At 40.7% G+C, this 27717-nt stretch overlaps 1 protein-coding gene across 1 annotated transcript in view; it reads right to left on the reverse strand.

The window, feature by feature from the left end:
* pde11al (phosphodiesterase 11a, like) overlaps positions 1–27717 on the reverse strand; it is a 279256-nt gene that overhangs the window by 46900 nt on the left and 204639 nt on the right. Inside the window, exon 14 of the mRNA XM_048614034.1 lies at positions 16934–17024. Within this exon, the coding sequence (XP_048469991.1) occupies positions 16934–17024 (91 nt within the window). The remainder of the gene's footprint in view (positions 1–16933; positions 17025–27717) is intronic.

Genomic DNA, 27717 nt, shown 5'->3' on the forward strand with positions numbered 1-27717 from the left:
TTGCTTACCCTGCCTCTATGGTGGCTCTAATGTCTGGTTTCCATCCCATCTTATCACACGCTGTTCCCACAACAACATGCTGCTCAGCGATACCTGCTGAAAGACTGGCTTTCCTTGTGCCTGCACTATCTTTAACATGCAACTGTGCACCTGTGACAAGTGTGGCACAGTGGCTCAGTGGTTAGCCTGCTGCCTCAGAATGTGAGGGACCAGGGTTCGATTTCACCGTCGGGTGACTGTCTGTGTGGAGTTTACACATTCTCTGCGTGGGTTTCCTGCCATGGTTCAAAGGTATGCAGGGTAGGTGCACTGGCCATGCTAAATTGCCCATAGTGTCCAGGGATGTGCAGGCTAGGTGGGATAGCCATGGGAATTATGAGGTAAGTCTGGGTGGGATGCTCTTCAGAAGGTCAGTGTGGACTTGATGGGCTTAATGGCCTGTTTTGCACCGTAGGGATTCTAAGTACTGGCATTCTAAACGAACTCAGTCACAAACAGAGTCAGAAGGTGTTAGAGAAGGAGAAGATGGCACTGTGATGCTGTGACAGGGACTTGGATATCCTGCAGGATGGGGTGGCACAGAGGAGTGCTGTCCTTTTCCCAGAGGATTGGCAGGGAAGGCTTTGCCAGCCTGGTCTGAGGTCGCCACCTTTGTCATTGCAGACTTCACAGCGCAAGGAACAGCCATGGGTGAGGAAAGAAGGTCAATAACCTTTTCTGCTCCAACAGTGTAAGTACCACACTCATCTCTCTGCCACCTCACATGCACTGTCTCTCTGTTATTACACCCAACTCCCATCAAGACCCTTGCTACATAGCTATCATTATTGTCTGCAACATCTGGCATCACTCACTCACCAAGTTCACACTCTCTCATCATGCCCTCCAATCTACGCCCTCAATCTCTCGAAGCATCTCACTATCTATTCCCCACATGCACTAACAGCCAGAATCTCACTCAATCTCCCCCACTTTTTCTCACTACAGGAAATGACTGCCCATATAAGGGCAGAGAGATGAAGGTGTGAAGGTGTGCCTGATACCAGGTTCCTCAGCCTGGCCCTCACAGGAGAAGACTGTGACCACTCCTATAGGATGCATGTCCCACCAAATGACCAAGAACCACTCTTCATTCCACTGCAACTCTCTCCTTGACACTGTTATCATTCTCAGTCATTTCACACCACTTGCACACAATTTCTGAGGATGAACCTGATGGATTTATTCTGGTCCACTCCCCTCAACCAACATGACCAGTCAGCCCCGGCAATATACGCCTAGAACCCTGATTGCTCCCTACATGTCTCCACAACTGCATGAGCCCTAAACCACAGACTTACTGCTACAGAGCCAATGGACTCAGTCCCTGGACTGCAAAGGCACAGACCAAGACCCAATGTTGGGACCCCTGACACCATGGAGGATTACAGTGAGGATCACTGAGGATTACAACCCTTAGAGTTGGATACATGGCTGGCTGCCTACATGTAGTGTATTTGCCGCATAAACTCCTGGCACATGGAGCAGGTCACAGACTGATGTGGCATACTGCCAAAAACAAGATGTACACTCCCAAAACTGAGGACTGCTCAGCAGCAAGACAGGCTGCCTGTTTTTGTGCCTATGCTAATTGGCACAGCAATGTAGGGTTGTTGTGAGCAAGCAAATAGGCTCTTAAGGAGAAAGTACTAAAACAGCAAGTGAACATGTCCAGACTGTGAACTGGCTAACTGTTCTAGTATGCAAATTGTCCCTACTGAGGCCTTTCAATGGAAGCTGTTGGTGTGCCCTGCAATGCAAGTCTGTGTTTCAAGAATGCATTGTCAGTGTATACGAGAAATGAGAAGATGATCATGACGGGCTGACATATGCCCATGTCCATGGAAGTGGAATGAATGTGGCTGGTGCCCATGTATTATGCCCAGGGCTGTGGTTCGGGTGCAGCCAACAGAGAGGTGAGCTGAATCCTTCAGGTACACCTTTCGTTTTCTTCTCTAGTTTTCCTAGTGTCTATCTTGTTGAGTTTGGCAAGATGGGAGTGTGAATATGAATGAGGCAAGTTATGGTATTAACAATGTATTTAACAAACAATCATTAGTGTCAACTAGAGTCCCGCTGCTGCTTGGTGAGAATCTTGCCCTGCTGCTTGTGAAAAGCATAAAAAAATGAGTGAGATGATGATGATGATGTTGAAATGAGCTTTGCCACTTGTTGCTTTATGTGTCACACATCTCACAGCAGCCCACATCACTCTGCTCCCTATAAAATTCTACCATAACAGTTTGCCAAGACATCTTGCCTTGTGAATCCATGCTGACTGCTGTGGATTGAATTATTATTGTACCAATCATCTCAAATCACTCCTACCTAACATTAAATTGAGTTTCTAATTCCACATAATCTCTGTTGTAACAGATAGCTCATTTCCAATGCTGTAACATTGCTTGCCTCTGAAATGCTCATCAAATCTAACATTTACAGCCTTGAATTTCAATAGTTTTTTGACCTTATCCTCCCTACTAATATATGTAACCTCTTCCAGCCAAACAGCACCCTCCACTGAACTTCCTGCTGTCTTTTTTTGGCTTCTTGCGCATCTCTCTCATTCACTTTGTCTTTGGTGGTCATGTTTCACATTTTTGAATACTCTCCCTAAACTTTACTGTGTCCCCAGCTCCTTCTCCTTTGCCACCATTAAGACCCACAATTTATCACAAATTTTTGACCACTGTTCCTAATATTTCTCTTATTTACTCCGTGTGGCTTTGTCTCTTATACCTGTTCAAAGTGCTTTGGGGCATTTTTCTACATTAGAAGTGCTTACATAAATGCAAGATATTGTTAAAACTGATCATCAATTTTATTAGGGTGCACAGAACAGATGCAAGATGAATGATCTTTATTGTTTACCCATGTCTATTCGGGCCAACTTTTGAAGCATGTTAGTCTATTGTAAAATAGACCCTACAGCCCTCCGGACTCAATATTCAGTTCAATAATTTTAGGGCCTAAACTCTCCCATGTCCCAGCCCCCCACCCCACACACCAGGCCTTGTTACCACATAGCCTGCCATTACACACCCACTGTTGTTAGTCACTAACAGTCCCCATTAACAACTATTCACCCACCCAGCCTGATCGTTAGCAACTCCTTTGTCTGTCCAACTGTCTTTCTCTCTCTTTGGGCTCTATCCTATTGTTTACTCCCTACCCCACCCACCTCCCTACTTTCTGCATATAAACTGACGTTTTCCCAGCCACCATCAGTTCTGAGGAAGGGTCACCGGACCCGAAACGTTAACTCTGTTTTGTCCTCCACAGATGCTGCCAGACCTGCTGAGCTTTTCCAGCAACTTTGTTTTTGTTCCTGATTTACAGCATCCGCAATTCTTTTGGTTTTTAACTGAAAGCTGCACTTGAGCAGTCACTTGACTTGAGGTCTTTTAATCTGCCTAAGATTTGATCTCATTTACATCAGACTCATTGATTTTACTTTTGTTTTCTTTGCAAATACTTGGGACAGAAAGGCACCCTTCAGAATATTTACCATTATTCATTTGTCCTCATCTGAAGTTTTTGATCTATCTGTATCTTTCCTCTTGTTTTTGAAGTTCAAGGATTTATTTTTACTGTGATGGTTAAACTCTGCTTTTGTACCACTTTTACCCTCTTTGATCAATCTATTATCATATTTCTACATTTTCCTATATTTCAATAATCTCCTTTCTCTTCTCCTTGCAAGTTTTAGAGACAGTAACTTCCCTGCTTAGTTTATACCTAATTGTTTAGAAACCTATTTATGTTCAATCTGTCAGAGTAAATTGTTTTAGTAGTGCATGTATCCTCAGTGTTCAGCATATCTTTAAATATGTCTCATTTAACTTTCTACTCAAGTGTTGTGAAGCAACTCTAAATTCATTTGGTTTGCATTTGATTGTTATAATATTATAAACCCAATTTCTGGTTTTGAGTATTCATGATTCCCAGAGTGCTTGCTGTGCCCCAGGATGCTTGATGTATTGTCAGGAAGCAGTTGTGCATTACATGAACTGGTGTTGATCATGGCAAAGTGGCAGCAATAGCTCTCACTGGAGGCTTTGTTTGATCTTCATTGAAATCTATGAAGAATGAGAAGTGGATGGGTTTATAATGGATGACCAGTTCTTTGTCCATGCCTACCCTCTCTTGTTCTAAACTAGATTTTTCCCCAGAATACATTTTGCTAATTGGAATCTCCTATTAAAATAACTATTCCGTTCTCACATACCCTTTCCATACCTTCTGAGAAAAAATTACTCTCCTTTGTATGCAGACATGGTAGTCTGTGTCATATCCGTAGAGAAAGCTTAGATTTTGTCCTATTAGAAATGTTTGTACTTAGCCTTGCCCACAGGATCAACTTCTTTGACTCCTGGGTGCCCCTGGCACATAAGAGGACAGAACCTCCTTTTCCATTGAGTCTGTTCTCCTGGAATGTTGTTCATACAGATTCCTGACTGATGATCCATGAATTCTCTGAATGTTCGCACTGGATCTGCCAGACTGATCATGGCCCACTCCCTGGACTTCAGTGAGATAGAGTCCCCGACAATGGCTGTCTAAAGAGGATGAGATAACAAGGTGTAGAGCTGGATGAACACAGCAGGCCCAGCAGCTTCATAGGAGCAGGAAGGCTGACGTTTCGGGCCTAGACCCTTCTTCAGAAAGCTCTTCAGTCCAGCTCTGCACCTTGTTGTCTCAGATTCTCTAGCATCTGCAGTTCCTGCTATCTCTGTCTAAAGAGGATGACTGGCCATGCTCAAGGCCCTGGACTGTGAGCAGATGCTGCCCTTTACTGAGTGTTCCAGAATCTTCTGACTGACAACAGTCACCTTGACTGAACCATATGGTTCATGCACTTGCAGTTTGTCATGTAGTTATCAGCACATGCCATAGGTCTGAGACGCACTGTGCTGCCAACACCCTTGACTGATGAGTGCTGACAACCACAAGAAAGGGCCTGGCTTTGCTTCTGCGCTGAACAGCAAAACAACACAGAAGCATTCTAAGTCTTTAAGATTTGACTGTGGGCTCAATGTACAAAAAGGCAAGGCTCAGCAGGGATGCAGTAAGCACCTATTTAGGAATAAAGCGAGTGTGTACAAGAGAGCAAGCAAGGAGCCCTCATCCGTGAGATGAGTTCCTATCCCAGTGTCGTTGCAGTAGCCTTCTAAACACTGCGCCTTGACATTCAAATGGTGTTACCACCACTGACTTCCGCCACTATTAACAATCCAGGGAGTCACCATTAGCCAGAAACTCAACTGGACTTGACATAGAAACACAACTGTTACAACAGCAGGTCAGAGGCTAGAAATACTGCACTGAGTAACTCACATCCTGACTCCCCAAAGCCTGTCCATCATCTACAAGGCACACGTCAGCAGTTAGATGGAATATTCCCCACTTGCCTGGATGAGTGCAAATCCAACAACACTCAAGAATTTGACACCATCCAAGACAAAGCAGTTGCTTGACTGGCACCACATTCTCAAACATGCACTCTCTCCACCACTGACACTCAGTACACATTGCTGCTACTATCTCCAAGCTGCACTGCAGAAATTCACCAAAGATCTCTAGACAGCACCTTCCAAACCCACAATTCAATTCTACCTAGAAGGCCAATGGCAGCAGATGCATTGGAACACTACCACTTTCAAGTGCCTCTCCAAGCCACTCACCATCCAGACTTGGAAATGTATCTCCGTTTCTTCAGTGTCATTGGGTCAAAATCCTGAAACCCCTTCCCTAATGGCATTGGGTGGAGCTACAACACACAGGATGCAGTGGTTCATAAAGGCAGCTCACAATCACCTTCTCGAGGGCAACTAGGGATGGGTGACAAATGATCAGCAACGCTCAAGTCCCGCAAGTGAAAACAGCCAATCAGAAAAATCATGTTTAAACATTTCATTTCTGTGGATGCAGAAATAACAAAAATGTTGCTGTTGCCAGTTCAGACTGCCCACCAAACTGTCCACAGCTCTGCAACCCAAAACTAACCCACAGGTTACTTGGCAGAATAAAAAAACTCCCAAGTCCAATTGACAAGGTGTTAAATGATAAGCATCTATATTTGCTTGTTCCAGTTAAATAAGGTCCCCACCCAATTTACTGGAATTCTACTGACGTCTCCAGAAATACATCTGAATTAGACTGATCATTTTGTCCCACAATGTGGTACAAATTCACTTGCCAGGATGGCCTTGTTACTTTTCTTTTACCATCTTCATTTTGTTTAATAAACTGCAAAACTTCACATGACTCTTGTATGTTATTTTTCTAAGAATTCAAAATGTTTAAAAGCAAAAAACACTTTAATAGTGTCTCTGGGCCTGGTATTTGGACATTAAATTGCAAGTATGAAAAAATGAGTTTGAGGATTATTATTTATTAAAAATTCCTCACAGATCTTTTTCATGTTGTTCCCTATGGATATGGAAGATTGAAGCTGATTTATATTTTAATCTTCTTTCACTGAATAGCTTACGATACATGAATGATGAAAACTGCTTTCTATTGGGCCTGTGTTTGGAAATGTTCAATTGCCTCAGGGTTCATTAATTATTCTGGATAATTTTTTTTCTCTTTTATGTGAATGTAAAGCAGTCCCTGACTGAACATATTTGCATTTTAGGGAACAAAGACAAGATGTGAGCCATTGCGTTCTCTCTCCTTGGTCCCAAACATACTCCTGTAAATAGGACATTAGCATTTACAGGATTGGTACAAACAGTTGAAATATATTGACTAATATAATCAAAGGTCACAATATTATATTCATTCTATTTGTTTTTTATTTGAGGGAACACAATCAGCATGTTAACATGCTGCAGCTGTAGTTTACCACTGTCTGTAAACAAGTCAACCGTGACTTCAGTGTCAATTGTGGACTCACAGCTTGGGCCTAGTGATAAAGGCATAATGCTGCTGTAAGATCCTGCTATGTCATCTTGCTGGAAGAATAGACTAAAAAACAAAGTTCAGCTGGGGTTGAATTGTTGTGGCAGATACTCAGAGAATCTGGAAACCAGTCAGGAAGAACTAAACTGATCCCATCATCCAACAGACTTGTAATTGATTGTACAGTGTATTGTCTCTCATATTGTTTGTTGCAATTGGGTGGGTTAGTTCAGTTAACCAAATAGCCAAAACGCAGAGCAGAATAACACCAAAAACAAGTTCAATCCCTGAATCATCTACAGTAGTTCATGGAAAACTCCTTCCTTACCTCACCCTATTTGTTGAGAGATGCCACTCAAGCTATATAACCAATTATCCCTTGCTAATAGTGAGGGAGGTCTACGGTTCTTCATGGACTATGTTTAATTTTGAGTGACACTTGCAATATTTTGACATATCACTACACATGGCCAATGGCAACTTTGCACTGGTATCAATCCGGGTTTCTTCAAACGCATTCTTAAAAGATTCACTTTATTAAAATACTTTCAACCTGAAATGCAGTTGCATAAATTTAGCATACTAGCATAGCTGTTATAGGCTGCCATAATAGGAAGGAGCAGCTTTACAAGGCTTCAGGGTACTAATTATTTGTTTTTCAACTTGTTTTCCATATATTTGATCATGCCTCTGAAGTGTCTTGTAATGTCTTTTACATCAAAGGCACTATATAAATTCAAGTTGTTGTTCATTTGTAATTAATCCATGGGAGCAGAAAATAATGTATTGCTGCAGGATTTAACAAACTAGGAGTGAGGGAACAAGATTAGGCCAAGCAGCCCCTGTCACAAGGATATAAAACACGGAAGACTGATTTATAAATTCCATTATCTGATTTAATATCAGGAATATTCACAGACTGAAATAGTTTTAATAGAGGGCCAAAACACAGACTTAAATTGGATACGGGATTCATCTGATCCACACAATTTGGTCTGGTTTCATGATACCAAGACAGATCACACAAAGGACACGCCTGAACTGAAATTAACATTTTATCCAAAGGCAATGAAACCAGTCAACTCCAAACTAGGAGGCATGAAAATGTCTTCACTTCCTACCTGATTTGCATCATCATGAAAATCATAGAAACACAGAAAATCATCACATGATAGAGATGAAATAAATTCTACAGGTACCGAGCCTGGACACAAATATGGCAAATGGAATACACAAACTATTTGAAGGTGCTGTCTCCATAGCAGAAGCAGAGGAGATGAACTTTACACCTCTGAATTCAAACAAGGTGGAATGAATATTTGCTATTGACTAGAACTCAATTAACCAAGAGTGGTCTCAGGTTAAACCCCTATACATCAAGGACACCCAAAGAACCTTAAATTTTATATTCTTTTATCTTCCATTTGTACAGGACACCAGCACTTTTAACTATGTATCTGTGGATGAAGTCCTATGTCAAAGGCACAAAAGCACTCAATGTGATGCTGCATCTTTATTATTTCTCTCAGGGTTAGCAAGTAATAAATTTGCACTTTTTAACATTAGTAAACCTTGTGATTGGCTCTTTACTACTGGAAAAAAGGTATAGCTGTGCACCAGGAAAGCATGGAAACATATGCATTAGATGCAGGTGTAGGCAATCCAGCCCCTTGGGCCTGTTCTGACTTTTAATAAGATTATGGCTAATCTGATACTAACCTCAAATCTGTAACCTCACTAACCCCCAATACTATATTTCATTTCCTTGCTGCAATGAAAATTTATCTATGTCATTCTTAAAAACATTCAAGGTTTCCGGCTGGGGAATCATGATTTACTACTTTCCCTGGTGGTCTACTGGTTAGGCACTCTCACTGCCGTGGCCCAGGTTTGATTCCCAGTCAGGGAATGAGAGTTTATCTATGGTCAGCATGGACGAGTTGGACCAAAGAGTCTCTTTCCGCGCTGTACAGCTCTATGACCTTGCTTCCACCATCTTTTCATGAAGAGTTTCAAACATTCACAACCCTCAGAGAGAAATGTTGATGCATCTCTGCTCTAAATGGCAATTCCCTGATTTTTAAATAGGGATATTCAACAATATTTTTGTTCAAGACAGTGTTCATTGTATATTAATTGTATTTAAATTGTTTTCTGGTAATGGGTATTAACTGTGCTTTCATTTGAGACCCTATAAATGAACAGCTTCATACTCTGGTTGTTCAGTTGGGAGGTGTATGCTTGTAATATATAATTCTGTAAATAACTATAAAAAGTGGGCAAAATTGACCCTAATCCTTTCCTTCATCAATTAGCTTTCTGGGACAAAAGAGAACATTGAATGAAGAAATGTTCCCCAATTTCTTGCTGCATGACCCAGTTCTGATTTAAAGATATATTCCTTTGTCCTAGATAACCTACCAGTAGAAAATAATTCCATTCATTGAGCATATTGATAGCTTTCAAAAATGCTAAAAATCAAAATCAAATTGTCACTCAACCTTCTACTCTGGCAAATGCCATTCTATTTTATGTAAACTCACCGCAATCAGTGAAAATAGATAACTGCACCTTCTCCACATTAAGACGCAACACTGGAGCCCCCCAAGGATGCGTCCTCAGCCTCCTACTGTACTCCCTGTACACCTACGACTGTGTTGCCAAATTCCGAATGAATAGCATCTACAAATTCGCTGATGACACCACCGTAGTTGGACAGATGTCTAACAACGACAAGTCAAAATACACAAGGGAGATAGACAGGCTTGGTGACATGGTGCAATGAAAATGTCTCTCAATGTCAGCAAAACTAAAAAAATGGCCGTTGACTTTAGAAAGAAAGAAGGGGAACATGCGCCCATTTACATCAATGGAAGTGTGGTTGAAAGGGTGGAGAACGCCAAGTTCCTTGGAGTGACGATAACCAACAAGCAGTCCTAGACTTCCCACGTAGATGTGACAGGCAAGAAGGAACAACAACACATCTTCCTGAGGTGGCTTAGGAAATTTGGCCTGTTCATAAGGTCCCTCACCAACTATTGAAAGCATACTGTCTGGGTGCATAATGGCCTGGTACGCCAACTGCTCTGCCCAGGAAACTACAGACAGTGGTGTGCACGGACAGTCCATCACGGAAGCCAACTTTCCATCCATGGACTCCATTTACACGGCTCGCTGCTGCAGAAAGCCTGCCAACATCAATGACCCATCGCACCCTGGTAATTATCTCCTACAACCTCTTCTGTCAGGCAGAAGATACAGAAGCCCGAACACATGCACGAGCAGGTTCAAGAACAGCTTCTTCTAGGCCATTAGTAGTCTGATAAATGGGCTCTCTAGCCTCAACTAATGCTGATCTTGCTAACGTTGATCTCACCTAGCGCACACCCTGTGCAATGTAACCTATATACCTCTAAGTCGTTTTGATTTGTACATCCTTGCTTACTTATGATCTGCCTGTACTGCTCGTAAACAAAGCTTTTCACTGTACTTTGGTACACGTGACAATAAATTAATCAATCGTACTCAAACCCTTAGAACCCTAATAACACTCTGGTAATTCTGTACTGAAATCTTTCCAAGGCAAATACATTCTTTCCAAGGCGCGATGCCAAGACTGGGCAAGTACTCCTGATATTGTCTAAGCGGGGTTTGGAAGAGCTGTAGCAAATCATCTTTCCATTCATACTTTGCTCTTCTAGTTATAATGGCTAACTTGCCATGAATCGTTTTGACTTTTTTCATACCTGGCAACTGCATAAGCTCCAAATCTCTTTGGAACTTCCAATTACTCCTGGATTTTCACTATTTAAATAATACTTGGATCTATCTTTTTTTTGTCCAATATCCTTGATCTCATGCTGGCTTGCAGGGGCATCCAACTGCCACAGTTTTTCCCACTTAATATATAGAACCTTAAAGGGTTAGATTTTCAGTAAAATTAATTCACATCAAAGTAATAAAAAGGAGAACGTGTTAATTCTAATGCCACAAGCCATGGCTGAAAATGTTTAATGACCTTATCAGGTCAGGCAATGTAAAATGGGCCAAGAATGTACTGTGCTAAGAATGTCTGCCAGCGATAGTGACCTCACTCAAATAGTGTTAAGTGTTTGAATTGCTTACCATCAATGTGCAGAAGCAAAGCAATGTCCTTTACACTACCGGCCTTCAATGATAATTAACTTTCACTTACATCCCTACTGCATTCACTTCATTAAAAGCCTCAGATGGAATCAAATTGCTTGGTGCATGCACTTCTCATCAAACTCCTTTTGCTGACACCGCGGATTTTTACCACATTATGGTAACTAAAGGCAAATGTCACTCTGCATTATTTTTAAAGGACAGAACAGTCCATACCATGGGAAAGAGCTGTATTAGCTGGAAGTCTCTCGAATCGTCATCCTTTTGAATCGCACAAAACTAAACTGAGTAAACATAGTGAGACAAGCTATACAGGATTACATAGGATAAAAGATAAGGAAAAGTGGAGGCTGAGACTGTTAATCCTTTTCTGATATGTATAGCCACATATTTCTGATAAATCTTATCTATATGCCCTCCAGTGGCTCTATATCCTTTTTATAATATGGCATTCAGAACTGCACACAGTACTCATAAATGTGCTCTAAGCAAGGTTCGATACAGGTGAAACATAACTTCCCTATCTTGCATTAAATAATATAAAGAACTACGGATGCTGAAGACCTGAAACAAAAACAGAAATTGCAGAAGGAATTCAACAGGTCTGGCAGCAGCTGTGCAGAGAAAGCAGAGTTGGTGCTAACATTAACTCTGCTTTCTTCCCACATATGCTGCTAGACCTGGTGAGTTTCTACAGCAATTTATGTTTTTGTTCCTTATTTTGCAATTCTATATCTCCAGAAATAAAGCCCAATGCTTTGTTTGCTTTTTCACGCTCTTGCTAAACTTCTGTTTATTTGTTCACTGAATGTGGGGATCACTGGCTAGGCCAGCATTTATAGTCCATCCCTAATTGTACCTGAGAATTTGGTGGTGAGCTGGTTCTTGGACCACTGCAAACCTTGTTGCGTTGGTACAGCCAAAATGCTTTTAGGGAGGGATTTCCAGGATCTGGACCCAGTGACAGTGAAAAAATACTGATGCAGTTCCAAGTTAAGATAGTGTATGGTTTGGATGGGAACTTGCAGGTGGTGTACTTCTCATACATCTACTGCTGTTCATCTCCAGGTGGTAGAGCTTAAAGATTTTGAGGGTACTACTGAGGATCTATGGAGAAGATGGTACACCCTGCTATCATTGAACATTGATGATGGAGGGAGTGTATGTTGAAGATGATGGATGAGGTGCCAATCAAGCAGACTGCTTTGTCTGAATGATGTTCAGTATTATTGAAGTTGCATGCATGTAGCAAGTGCAGAATATCCTATCAAACTCGCAACTGGTGCCATGTAGATGGCAGACAGGCTATGAGGAGTCAGGATTTGAGCTACTTATCACAAAACTCCTAGCATCTGACCTGCCCTGGTAACCACAGTATTTCTTTGGCTGGTAAAGTTTAGCTTCTGATCAATGACAACCTCCAGGAGTCAGCAGTAGTAATGCGATTCAGTGTCACTCAGTTAGGTTCTCTCTTGTTGGAGGTGGCCATGTTATGGCACTTCTGTGACAGGAATATTTTTTGCCACTTATCAGCCTGAACCTGAGTGTTGTTGCATATCGACAATGAGAGCTGCAGTGCAACATTTATTGATTGATGTACTCTGAGATCCCTTATTTCCTTCACAGAATGCTTCCACATTCCTAGTAAGAAGTGACTGCTCTATTCTTTCTACCAGAATACCTCATATTCATTGTGTCAAAATTAGTTTTGCAGTTATTTGTCCCTTCTGCAAGTTGATAAATGTTCTCCTATAATTTCTTACAGTCGTTTTCCTTGTTATTTATGCACCACCTCCTCTCCATTCTTCTTCATCTCATAACTCTAAACTTCATGTCCTCTGCAAATTTAATTCCAAAGTGCAAGTTGTCAGTGTAAATTGTAAACAGCAATGGTCCCAGTACTGGTCCAGGGGAACCCCACTTCCTGCCATCTGCCACCCTGATTTATTCCTAGGTCTATTTTCTGTCTTGAAGCTGGCAATCCATTCACACAACACAGTGTGGAGCTCGAGGAACACAGCAGGCCAGGCAGCATCACAGGAGCAGGAAAGTTGATGTTTCGGGTCAGGATCCTCGGATGCTGCCTGGCCTGCTATGTTCCTCCAGCTTCACACTGTGTTGTCTCTAACTCCAGCATTTGCAGTTCTTGCTATCTCGCAATCCATTCACTCTCTTGTCTACTGATTTAACATTCTAATATTATTTGTGGTTCATTTTTGGTCACCTTATCAACGACCTTTTGAAATCTATCAATTACATTTGCTGCATTATCATTGTCCACTCTCTCTGGTACTCAAAAAACTCAAAAAAATAGTCCTGCAAGATTTTCCTTTTGGAAAACCAGGCTGACTGTTCATTATTGTATTTCTTGTCTTGAGGTGTTCTTCTATTTTCTCCTTTAGTAATGATTCCATTGTTACTTCTATCACCAATGTTAAACTGACTATTTTGTAATTCTTGAGTCGTATCTTGTCCTCTTCTCGCATACAGCAACTGCATTAGCTATCCAGTAATAACATTACAACATTTTCTAGCAAGTTATTTAATATGTGCAGCAACTGTTCTGCTATATCTTGCCTAGATTCTTCTAAAATATGTGGAGTTAATCAATTCAGACCAGGAGATTTATCCTCTTTGAATCTGTTGGTTGATTAAATACATCTTCATTTTTATTTTAAATGGATTTACTTCATTGATCATCTCACCATTCAATGTCAAGTTTACTTTTCTATCTCCCCAACTAAAAACCAAAACTAAATAATTATTGACTACTTCTGCTGTTGCTCTATTATTACCTGTGGCATTATTCTGCTATCCCTTACCACTTCTATGTGCTTTATTTTCTGTAAAATATATATTACTATTTTGTTTAATGTTCATTGATAATATAATGTCATAGCTCCTCTTTAGCTTCCTTAGTGTTTTTTAAACTTCTCCCCTAATCTCTTTCTACCACTTTTTTTGGATCATGCTTCTTTTCTGACCCTCAATTGTTCCTTACTTCGTAATACATCCTTGGATTATGCTATTGTTTAGTTTCTTCTTTTGGCGGAAGGCACCCTACTAAATGTTGTTTTAATTGTTTCCATTGTTATTACACATCATTTTTGGCAATATTGTTTCTTACCTTAAATCCACCAAGCAGCCTATAATTACAGCAGTCATGGAGGAGATGCTAGGTTAGCAACCCACCAGTAAGCCAATTGAATCCACTGTCTATACAACTATCTCCCACTCAGAGGGCCTCATGCAGCCACAGCCACTTTTTAACTCATGGCAGGAAAGGTCCACGCTATGGCTGGCCCAGCAGATTTTCCTGCATGGTCTGATGGTAGGCAGGAGGGGGTTTCCCTTCTTAATATGCTCTCTAGGCACAAAGGACCTGTTTCAAATTCCAAGCTTCCATCTGAAATCTAACCCACCCTATTCCACGGTTCCAGTAACTCTCCTGTTCTTTCAGCTAAGGTCCAAAATTCCTCCCAACCCTTTGTCAGTACACACCTTCATGGCACACCACCCTGTTCACATTTACACCACAGGTCTCATGACAATCCCCGGTAAATGTCCTAGTGTAATACCAGCAAGTGGCCACTGTTAATAGAGTCATACAGCACAGAAATTGGCCCTTTGGTCCAACCAGTCCATGCCGACCATAATCCCAAACTAAACTAGTCCGCCCTGCCTGTGCTTGGCCTATATCCCTCCAAACATTTCTTATTCATGTGCTTATCTAAGTGTGCTTATCTAAATGTCTTTTAAATGTTCCAACTGTACCTGCATCCACCACTTCCTCTTGAAGTTCATTCCACACACGAACCACAGCAAACACAAACAAAAACTTGCTAGCCCATCTCAAAAGTAGGAGATTTGACAATTAGGTTGATGAAGCAAGAACTTTTCAGGAAGACACAGTTGGCAGTATGGACAGAGAGATGGGAGGTGTAATCTTACATGAATAAAGGAAAGAGAATACAATTATGGAGGAAAAATAACACAAAATTGGGTATACAATGAATGACAGAAGACCTTCAGTACAAATTCCCTAATAGTCATCTTGAATTTTCACAAAGGTTTCCCGATAGATTTATGGAATCCTGGCAAATATGTAGGAACAGATTAAAAAAAGGATATTTATAGTGATTCTACAGCGGTTATGCAAAATACTGAAATCATGGCATGAGATCCAGAGCATCCTATAAAAAACTGGGCCAAATCTTATCAGAAATCTGTCAAGTGTCATTTTTTGTGTTTCATGAAGAGTTTCTCTTTGAGAATCTTAACTTGTTTTCTTACTCTATCTTCCCAAACTCACTTCACTAACTGTGCACAATGACTCTACAACGTCCTGCTCATTGTGTTGTCCCATTGGCACACGTGGAAATAAGGTTACTCCTGGGACCTTCTCAGTTTACTGGCACCAGCACCATCTTTAAAGGTCAGCCGTGTACCTGGTCAAGCACTGGCATTCTGCAGCTCCCCTGCATGGTTCATTGCATTCACTCCGGTCATATCAGACAGAGAGTAATTAGTGCCCTACGTTGCCAACAGGGACGTGAAGGTCCTGATGTATGAGGGGTGTCTGTGGTCACTGCCCATGAGTTGTCATGAACGTGCCGTGAGAAGTTGGTGATTGATGGAGGTCTGGAGGAGTCAGCAGCAAGCTGGAGTCACCAGGTTACCACACTGACTTTCATGTTGCGATCTGTCCAGCAAGTTGGGGAACGGGAAACCGCATATCAATGAGATGAGATTATATAATAACAAGAACACTAATCAGGCGTGTAGACCCATTGGTGTTCTCATCATTCAACACATTGTTTAAAAATGGGATATTTTGCTCTCGACAGCAGAAAGCTCCTCAGTTCTGATCTAATATGATACTCCCAATGTTCTTCCCAATGCTTACATTGTTCGGGGGTGGGGGATGCGGTGAAGATTCTGCCACTAGGTAAATTTGCACATGACGAATAAGGTTGGGAATAAAGTATTGCAGTTCCAGTTACACATAGCTAATAAATGAAGAGGAATTCACATCCACATTACTTGCTGATAACATTGCAAATTTCTAATTTGTTAGGTGCTGACATGCTCATTACATAAATTCGATAAACTGTTGAAAATGATCAGCCATTCCACAATTTTGATTTAAAGATCTTGCCATGCTTGGGTTTTTGGGGAGCTCCGAGTTGATCCCAAATAATAGGTTTTTAAAAATTGTTTAATAGGTCTTTCGTGAAAATTCCAGCAAGGATGGAAATTGGCCATCACTGCAATGATGGAAGTAAAGTTCTGAGTGAGAATGAATGCTCTTCTTATCAGTTAAATTTGCACATAGATTTCAATAATAAAAATATCTGTTTAAATCACTACTTGTAAGAAGTAATGGCTTAGAACTTGTATCACTGTTTCATACATGAATAAAGATTACTGGTATATGGGGAAAGCAATTCATCTGACACTGTGCTTTCCTAAAAAATGTGATGGCATAAATTATTGGATAACAAACCAATTGTGTGGCACTAATCAACTTGATTCCTGTAAAAAAGAATCCTCGTAAGCATAAACTTTCATTTGTAATAAAACTCAAGCCTTCCTAGGGTTTTGCATAGAGTAGGCAGTCATGCATATCTATTTGATATTAAAGTTAGGCTTAATAATTACCACACTATAAATTCTCATGCTATAAATGCATAAATCTATAATTTACAAACCGTGATATTTTGCAGTTCAGCAACCATGTTTATTAAAAACTGATACTCTTTCTACACTTTATACTGCATTTGCAAATAGCGGCCTTTTTTTCTTCATTTTTGCCTAGAGTCAGTGCTACTGCTGTACTTACCTCACTCTGCAGTATCATTACAGCATGGTTGAAATGATGGTGCTCCAAAGTAGCTGACGTCCCATACAACTGTGCTAAAGCTGATCCGCTCCTGGAAAAGATGCGAATGATAAGAACTGTGGGGGGATCTGTGAGAACTAGAGTGTTAAACAAATTACATTCATGTTAATACATGTATCTCCTGGTTCATTAAATCATAAATTTTAAATCAGTAGCTGTAGTGAATGGTGCAATCTGAATGCACATAAAAGAAGAATTCATTTGTGTTAAATTTCTCATTCACACTATCAATTTAAAATTGAAAGTAAGCTAAATGTTTACAGCAGTTTGCTAAATTATTCAGGAAAAAGGAACTGCTGGACACTGCAGTGTAGGGTAACATAATGCCATTGAATGCCATTGCACTTCTAGAACTTCAAATGATCATAAAATCAATTCAATGGGTCATATAGATTAAGGTTGTGCACGATGTAATCACTCATACAGACCAACTGGTCTGAATGACCAATTTTGCTGTTCTATACTTCATAATTTTATATAATCACTTATATTGAAAACCAAAATTCTCTATAAATTGGGAACACCCTGACATAACTGTATACTAATATCCAAATCGCCACGGACTCGAATGAAATGAAATTTTTAGAATAAGCAGAGTGCCATGATAGCTTTCTGTGATTTGCATTCCTAATGAAAAGTTACATTCCATTCCTACTGTTATATTTGGTGTAATAGTTTTGCTCATATAGTGAAACATCATTGATTCTACTCTCTATTTGCAGTGACTTTGTCAAATATTTCAAGGAAAGGCAACCCTCAGCTCAAATACTGGGGACAGTTATCTGAGACTTGTTACAGAAGATAGCAGGACGGGCAAATGATTGAATCTTACATGCTGTTTAAGGGAGAGAAGTGTGGATCCATGACTACTATCTTAAATTTAAATAATGGCAATTATGAGGCTGTGGAACCAGAGCTAGATAAAATGAACTGGAAATTTAGATAAAGGCATAGGATAATAAAGATACAATGGCAAACATTTAAGGGGATATTCCAGAAAGCACAGAATAGATACATTCCAACAAATACGAAAAGTTCTAAAGGATTGGCCTGCCAAAGATAGTATCACACTCAAATAAAATACATAATTGTGCAAAGATTGGTGGCAGGTCAAACGATTATACAGAATATGAAAAAGCATATAAATACCAAAAGATTAATCAGGAGGGAAATATTAGAGTATAAAAGAAAGTTAGCCAAAAATAAAAAAAAACTCTTCAGATATTTAAAAAGAATAGAGTCAACAAAGTAAGTCTTGGTACAGTTACCAGGGAAGTCATCGGAGTAAACTGCTGAAATTGCAAATTGACAAGTCCCCAGGTCACAGCAGATTTCATCCTAGGATCTTAAAAGAAGTAGCTACTAAGATGATTAATGTGTTGTTTCTAATTTTCCAAAACTCACTGGATTCAGGGAAGTTCCTTTAGATTGGAAATAGCTATTAAAACTCCTTTATTCAAAAAGAGAGGCAGTTAGCTTAACATTTGTCATAGGGAAAATGTCAGAAGCTATTAGTAAACACTTTATTACAGGGCACTTGGATAAGTTCAAGGTAATCAAGCAGTGCCAACATGGCTATATGGAAGAGAACTCTTGTTTAACTAATTTATTAGAGTTCTTAAAGCAATAACTCGTGCTATGAACAAAGGAAAACCAGTGGAATTATTGTATGTAGATTTCCAGAAGGCATTTGATAAAGGTGCCATATCAGAGGTTATTGCAGAAACTAAAAGCACTTTTTTTGTTGATGGTAACATATTGGTACGGACAGAAGATAGATTTGCTAACAGGACGCAGAGAGTAGGAACAAGGCGTAGTCTCGAACATGGTTTCATAAAGCATCTGTTCTCTGTACGCAACAAACAATAACACCTTCCGGTCGCCAACCATTTTAACACCCCCGCCCACTTCCTGGGTGACATGTCCATCCTGGGCCTTCTCCAGTGTCACAATGACACCACCCGCAACACCTCATATTCCACCTCGGGAGCCTACAGCCCTATGGCCTAAACATGGATTTCACCAGTTTCAAAATCTCCCCACCTCCCCGGCCTCATCCCATGTCCAACACTCCCTCTCATCCCCACCTCCTTGACCTGACACAACCTATCCATCTTCTCCCCCCTATCCGCCCCATCCATCCTGATCAATCCCCACCACTCCCCACCTGCATTCACCTACCACCATCCCACCTACCTTCGCCAATCCCACCCCTCCTCTCTCTATTTACTTCCCAGCTCCCTCCCCCCTCCCCCATTTCTGAAGAAGGGTCCCAACCCGAAACATCAACTTTCCTACTCCTCTGATGCTGGCTGGCCTGCTGTGTTCTTCCAGCTCCAAACTGTGTTATCTCTGACTCCAGCATCTGCAGTTCTTGCTATCTCTGAATAGGAATAAATGGGTCTTTTTCAGGTTGGCAGGATGTCATGCCACAGTGGTCAGTGCAAGGTCCTCAATTCTACAATTTATATAATTAATTTGGATGAAAGGACCAAAGGTATAGTAGCTACATTTGCTGATGGCACAAAGGATAATAAGTTGTGAAGAGGTCATAAGGAACCTACAAACAGATACAGATAGATAGGTTAAATGAGTGGGCAAAGATCTGGCAAATGGAGCATAATGTGGGAAAATGTGAAATTGTCCATTTGGTCAGAAAGAATAAAAAAGAAGCATGCTATCTAAATAGTGAGAGGTTGCAGAGTTCCATGATGCAGATCTGGGTGTCCTAGTGGATGAATCATAAAAGGTGAGTATAATGGTTGAGCAAATAATCAGGAAAACGAACAGAATGTAATTTGGGGAAACCAAGCGGAGGCTTGGAGACCGCTTTGTGGAGCACCCAAGCTCGGTTCGTGACAAACGACTGCACCTCCCAGTCGCGAACCACTTCAACTCCCCCTCCCACTCCTTGGATGACATGTCCATCCTAGGCCTCCTCCAGTGCCACAATGATGCCACCCAAAGGCTGCAGGAACAGCATCTCAAATTTCGCTTGAGAACCCTGCAGCCCAATGGTCTGAATGTGGGCTTCAGAAGCTTCAAAATCTCCCAAGACCAGCCCAGCTCGTCTCCGCCTCCTTGACCTGTCTGTCTTTTCTCCCACCTATCCGCTCCTCCCACCTTACTGACCAACCCCCACTCCCACTACCTACCTACTAGCCTCATCCCCGCCTCCTTGACCTGTCCCTCTTCCCTCCCATCTACCCGGCCCTTCCTCCTAACTAACCAACCCCCATCCCAACTCCCTACCTACACTCACCTTTACTGGCTCCATCCCCGCCTCCTTGACCTGTCCGTCTTCTCTTCACCTATTTGCTCCTCCATCCACCTTTCATCATCGCCTCTCCCTCTCTCTATTTATTTCAAAGTCCCCTTCCCCTCCCCCATTTCTGAAGAAGGGTCCAGACCGGAAACTTCAGCTCTCCTACTCCTCTGATGCTGCTGTGTTCATCCAGCTCTACACCTTGTTATCTCAGACTCCAGCATCGGCAGTTCCTACTATCTCAGAATGTAATTGTCAACTTTTTCTACACAGAGGGTGGTGCGTATATGGAACAAGCTGCCAGAAGTAGTAGTAGAGACAGGTAAAATTACAACATTTAAGTGACATTTGGATAGGTATGTGGATAGAAAAGGCTTAGAGGGATATGGGCCAAATACAGGCAAATGGGACTAATTCAGTTTGGGAAACACGGGTGGCATGGACAAGTTGGGCCGCAGGATGTTTCTGTGCTATATGATTCTTTGACTCTAATTGAATGCAAGAGTAGGGAGGTTATGCTTCAGTTATACAGGGTATTAGTGAGACCACATCAGGAGTACTGTGTACAGTACCTGTCAACTGTGTTAATAGCAGTTCAGAGAAGGCTTACTAGACTAATATCTGAACGAGTAGATTGCCGAAGCAAAGGCTAGATGGGCTAGGCCTGTACTCAAAGGATTATAAGATTACTGGAGATATGCAGGAATGCACAGTTGAGGTTGAAGTTGGATTGGCTGTGACTTTATTGAACACAGTGGAACGGTTCCAAGAGCCGAGTGGCCTACTCTTGTCCTTGTTCATATATTTGTAAAAGAGCATTATCAACTGAATGGGTCTTTCAAATACAAACAAAGTAGCTGTCTCAAACTCTGAAGGTACGAAATCCTAAACACAGGATGTATAAATCATTATAACCACCCATGTTAGTTGGGAAAGGGACGACTTTTAAAGTAGCAAGAAGCTATTCCTCGGAAAGCCATTGATTCAGCTGCAAGTCATCTAATCAGTCAAAGTAATAAACATTAATAACTTGAAAGCAGGAGAAGGACTGCCCACAACTTGTTTCAATTTGGCATTCACTGGAGTACCAACCCCCTGGAAATTTGACCACAAGAAGCTTTGCACCTCACTAAGAATTTCCTGCTTTACAAGATTTTCACTTTAACTAAAGCATCAACTCATTTATGACACTATAAGCCTGTGACAGTACTGGCTGAAGAAAATCAATTTGTCTTTGTATTGTGTTACGATCATTTGCATTTAATCATTGTGAAAGCATGAGGCACATTGCACTTCAAACATCGGAGTTAAGAGTGTGAGAGTAAATAGCCTTTTTATTTACTCAAAAAAACTTGCTGATGGAATTATTTAATTGGGATCATCACTCTGTGGGTAAGAAAACACACATTCATTACATATAAACATACTGACTATGGGCATTAAAAAGGAATTCCCAAAATCTGTCTGTGCCAATAAAGTAAAGAATAAATTATTTCCAGCGGCAGCAGGGTCAATAACTAGGGAACGCAGAACACACAAAAGAACCGGAACAAAGAAAAGAACAAGAGGATAGTTACATTTATGCGGTAAGTTATGATGATCTGAATGCATTTCCTAAAAGGCTGGTGAAAGCAGCTTCCCTTCAAAAGGGGAGTGGATGAATACTTCAATGGGAGGCATTGGGGTGAGAGATGATGCCAGAACAAGGGGCTTGGGGGTGGGACCACAGTGAAAAATAGAGGCAAAGGTATTGGCAAGACTCAACAGCTGACCTGGAGGTATCGGACTACAGGCAGCCCACAAAGAGGTTCTACAGGTAATGGGACAAATGGGAAAAACATTGGAAAATTGGTTACGTGCCCTACCAAACATTCTGTTTCTATGCTATTAACTAATAACTAATATTTCCAAACTATAGGCAAGATTTAATCATAGACCAAAAATACAAACTAAATAGCGTGGATGCTGGAAATCTGAAATAAAAACAGAAAGTACTAGAAATACTCAGCAACATCAACTTGATTTTCTCTTTAATGATGTTGGCAAACCCAATAGATCTTATCTGTTTTTAATCCAAGAATAATACTGGAGAAATGCATCATGACAGTGCGCTCACACCAAGTATGGGGCCATCTAGTGTTCAAGTAAATCAGTTTAAGGTTATCTTGGAATGTTTCAGAATTTGATCAAAAGATGTTACTTTTGTGATGAATTGATTGATTCATTTGTCACAAAATGTACCCAAGATTGTGTAAATGCCTTCACAAACCTCCAGGACAGAAACCACAGATCTAATGGCAGTCATCTTTTCCACAGCCTTCATAATCAAGTTACAGCTCAGCGAGATCATTGTTTATGATCATCCAAATATATTGCAACAGTGAAGAAAACAAACCTTGGTTATTTCATAAAATGCAATCTAGACACACAAGGGAATATATTAAGTCAACCTTAACCTTGGATGGACATACAGAATCAAATAAAATCAGTTATGATAACACAGAACCTTCATTTTGTTTTCTTACAGGTTTAACCTCCTACATTTTGCTGCATATTAAAGAAAAAAAATTCTTTCTTTTAAATCCCAGGTGAAGTGTGGAGGGTTAGTATCACTGTAAATATGTGGCTTGGCATTTCCTGATAACTTCTGTGCAATAATAACGTGGCAGCTACACTTTTCTTATGGCATGGAAATTCCAGGATTACTTATGCCATGCTATAATTTCCTGATACTTCAGTGCCACTCCACCAAGATCCTTGCTGAAAAAATTCTAATCGCTCCACATCACTGGTATCAAGGGTGATCCTGCATGTACAAAGATATCGATTCTTTAATGGCCACTGCCAGATAAGCCGGCTCAAAACTATGCTGGAGTGGTCAGAATTAGTATTCAGTCATTCAGTCAAATTACCTATATCAAAGGTAAATATTTACTGATTTGCTATCTTGATCACTAACCTAGAAGTTTAATATGTTTAATTTAAAGGAATTATCGAGGGTATCATTTTTACTGACTCAATCTAGTATTTTCATTGAAATCTTGAACCTCAATTAAATAATAAAACTAATCTTTCGACAGCCAAGCATGTGTGGATTTTCCCCAACTAATAAAATTTTATATTAATAGTAATTCAGCTTGTTGGCTAGACATGATTGCAATCAGTTCGAAATGCCTTCAGATCAGCTGCAGTTCAGATCCCTGTTTCAGTACACAGCTGTCAAGTTAATTCAAACCCAACCTGGGCATTCTGTTTATTTATACAGTGGCTCATTTCCATGTTATGAGATCAGAACAATTGTTCTTAGGCGCATGCCCATCAGTACAATGTTCAAATCTCTAACACTTACACACTTGCTGAGAAGCCAGTTCAGAGAACGAGAACTGATTTATTCAACTCATTCAATTTATTATAGAAGCATTCATAGATTTAATAATGTCGGATGCTGCCAAGTATTCAAAAATAGTGTACATTTTCTGCTAAGTATTTTAAATTTTATACTATAAGTTTCCACTAGATGAAAGTGCAGAGAGTGGCTCTTTCTCAAGATCCCTACATTCCCACTTTTGGGTGCTCCAATGAACCAAAGTCCATGGCAAGCAGGGATCTCCCTACCCATTTATGTAATTTCTGGGAGCTGTTGTTCAATACAACCAGCAGCAAAGTAAGGCCACTTAAGGGTCTTAATTGGCACTCAGGGCAGAAGACTGTCCTTAAACATTCCTGCTTTACATTTAATCAGAGAGAATCTTGGAAGGTAACAGGATCTCTACTCTGCACCTTCTTGTTCAATCCTACAGCTCCCTTGGCTTCTGACTCCCCCTCAGGGAGGAGTTATTCAATGTTGAAAGGAATTCATACTCTAAAGCATTTATCGGCACGTGATCTAATTGGACTGATTTATTTTAAAATGTACGCTTTCTAAAGGGAGATGTGAAGGATTCCTGACATCAGCCCTTGGTGAAGTAGACAAATCGCTTTTCATACTAGTCTATCCTTTATCAAGAAAGAAAATATTCTAAGTAACTTGCTGGAAATGCATTTCATAAATAATTGTATGCACAACATTTGGCTGGGTGGAGTGCAGTGCACAATTCTGGTTGGTCTGTTATAGGAAGGATGTTATTCAACTAGAAAGGGTGCAGTAAGATTTACAAGGATATTATCAGGACTGGAAGATTTGAGTTACAAGGAGGGGCTGGATAGGCTGGGACTTTCTTCCCTGGAGCATAGGAGACTGAGGGGTGATAGGTTTATAAAATTGTGAGGGGCATGACAAGGCTAACAGCCAAGGTCTTTTTCGAGGGTAGGAAAGTCCAAAACGAGAGGGCATAAGTTTAAGATGAGAAGGGCAACATTTAAAAGGGACCTGAGGGGCAAATTTTTCACACAGAGGATGGTATGTATATGGAATGAGCTGCCAGAGGAATTGGTTGAGGCAGGTACAGTTACAATATTTAAAAGACATTTGGACAGGTACATGGATACAAAGATTAAGAAGGATATGGACCAAACGTAGGCAAATAGGAATAATTTGGTTCAGGAAGCCTGGTTGGCATGGACAACTTGAGCCAAAGGGCCTGTTTCCATGCTCTATGAATCTATAAACTGGTTCAGGTCAACATAATAAGCATACCCGAGTAGAATAGGAGTGAAATAGCTGGTGTGACATGGTGGAAAAAAGGATAAAGCTGGAAATATTTCATACAGGAGACTGGTGGTGTATACAAGGAGATAATAATTTTAGTACTTCTCTTTCAAACAAGTTTTAACTTAATGCAATAACTTTGTTTAAAAAAAATACTAGCTACCTCTGACAAGACAAATGGTCAAGAGTGAAATTAACCAGCCACCAGGATTTGCAACAACAATGCAGCAGTCTTGGTTTTAGCATTCTCATGTCCGTTTTAACTGTCACAATGATGAGCAACAAGAGATTAACAACAAAATAAAAATTTCTGAAGAAGGGTCTCGGCCTGAAACGTCAGCCTTCCTGCTCCTCTGATGCTGCTTGGCCTGCTGTGTTCATCCAGCTCTACACCTTGTTATCTCTAAAATTACTATGACTCTGTTTATACCGATCAACTTTTAAAATAGAAAAATAGGAAACCTGAATGAATTGTTAGCTCCCTTATTTTTATGGAACACATTAAATAGGCCATTTTACTCTGTCTGATCACAGCATCTGGCTAGATCTGTATTGAACAGCACAGTTTCTAACTAACTGTAGTATTCTCTGAGGTCTAATCTAAATAGTTTCACCAGCAAACTCTGGCCTAAATTTGTCACTGGAGAAATGAGGTACATTGACTTAAGCTATTGCCTTTCAGAATATTCTGGCTATAACAAACTCCAATAAAATGTGTACATAAAGAATAGCAAAGCTTCTATTGAATTCTAAAATTTTTACAGGACCAATGGATCTACTGGTTCTAACTTCCGGAACCATTATTATTTTTTAACTTCTCATAATTGCTTAACCAGGGAAGAAAAGGAGTTCATAGTCCAATTTTTACTAGAAACCGTTAGAATCTGCATCACTCTTGCCAACAGCTTTCACATTCGCTCAAGTCCTTTTGAGTGTGATTTACATGTCAGTTAAGTAAATTATTTACAAGTGTAAATTGAACAACAGATCATTGTTTGCAATAGCCAATGACAAATGCCCCGACGGGTAAAAACACTTCAAGTTCACATACAAAATGTGAGCACAAATAAAACTAATTACAGAAGGATGTACATTTCTGTTTAACAAATCCTAAATGACCTCACTATCCATTCATTTGCTAGGCAGTGAAACTAAAGAGGGTGGGGAGGTGGTAATTGGATCAGGTTTGATAACAGGCACAAGTGATCACAATATGTAATTACACCTTGCTTGTTCATTGCAATGCAGGCATTACATTTTCTGCTGCAAAGGACTCAGATCAGAATTTCAAGAGGCAGTGTGCAGAAAACACTGATGGGTGTGTACACAGAAATCCTAATGTCACTGCCAAAGAGAATAAAGGAGTGCAGCATCAGCCTTTGACACAGTTTTATGCAGAATTTGAAATTCATCCTTTCCAGTGTGGAAGTTGTGGCCAACTCCATGAGAACAGACATACACAGACCCAAGCATGTTGCAGTACTTACTCTGCATCCATTGCAACACAAGCTAAAGGCAGGCAACATCTGAGCAATGGAGTGGAAACTCTGATTGAGTCTCAGCTTGCTGTCATGCAGGCCTAAACTGCTCCATTCTGCCAACAGATTTCAATGCTCAACTGAGCTTTCTCAAGCTCTCTTGGCAATCCAACAATCTCTTCTTCAAGATTACTGAGATAACTGAGGTGACAATCTGGGAAAATGGCAGTGACTCAGTGACAAACAAAACTACCACTCCCTTTCATGATGACAGCATTCACCCTTCCAACATGCCACTCCACTGGGTGGTTACTGTTGCCTGCCAGCCTTCAAGCCCAGACATGCAAAGAAGTTGCAGTCTGAAAACTGGTCCTTAGGCCCAAGGGTGTTGGAGGTTGTTCTGCAAGGTTATCAAGAGGCTCCCTCACTTAAAGTCAGCAACCTTCCATCAGCCAAGCTGCAAATACTGGGATAGCAATGTATAGATGAACTAGGACAGTCAAACACTCCCGGTTTTTTCCCCAATCAACCTGTTCAGAGATGTTATTACACACCTCTGGAGCAGGTGGGATTTGAACCCAGGTCTCTCAGTCCGGGGTAAGGTCTCTACCTCTGCACCACAAGAGTCCCCCTCTTCAAATGCACCCATGAAACAGACACTAAGTGAATGCACCTGGATGATTAGCAAACTTTCATATGAAATGTTAGATATTTTATTGGATAAAGTTCATTTTAAATTGTTGATTTGTGATGTGTTTCTTTATTTCTGCATTGTGATCAATAGGATGTTGTTATGCTCAGGTACAGAGGGAAAGTAAGCGGTGTGACTGTTGTATAATAGGGATATGGCAATGTGCTCAGCGAAGCCATTGTTAGATGATTTGATGCAGGCATCCTTGCTGGGAAAACTGATAAGATTGTTGCCTCCTCCCTACCTCCGCCTCTCTGTCATCTTGCTTCTGAACTTCTTGCTAATTGCACTGTTGCACTGGCAGAGCCCATATAACAGCCAGAGATAGTAAGAACTGCCAATGCTGGATTTCGATGCCAATTTATGAAGAAGGGTTCCGACCCGAAACGTCATCTTTCCTACTCCCCTGATGCTGTCTGGCCTGCTGTGTTCATCCAGCTCCACATTGTGTTATCACCATATAACAGCTAGGTTGCATTGGATACAGCAGGCTACCATGAGTCAGGACCTGCATGCCCACAGTACTGCAGGTTTCTTTTAGCACAGTTCAAGTAGTGGACTCTGTGTTTTAGCATGCCAACAGTCATTTCTATTTGGAAGAGCAGAGTCAAAGGTCTTACCCATTCACTCCCCCATACAAAT

Source organism: Rhincodon typus, chromosome 2, assembly GCF_021869965.1.
Source record: "Rhincodon typus isolate 14 chromosome 2, sRhiTyp1.1, whole genome shotgun sequence".
In the NCBI taxonomy this organism is placed as follows: domain Eukaryota; kingdom Metazoa; phylum Chordata; class Chondrichthyes; order Orectolobiformes; family Rhincodontidae; genus Rhincodon; species Rhincodon typus.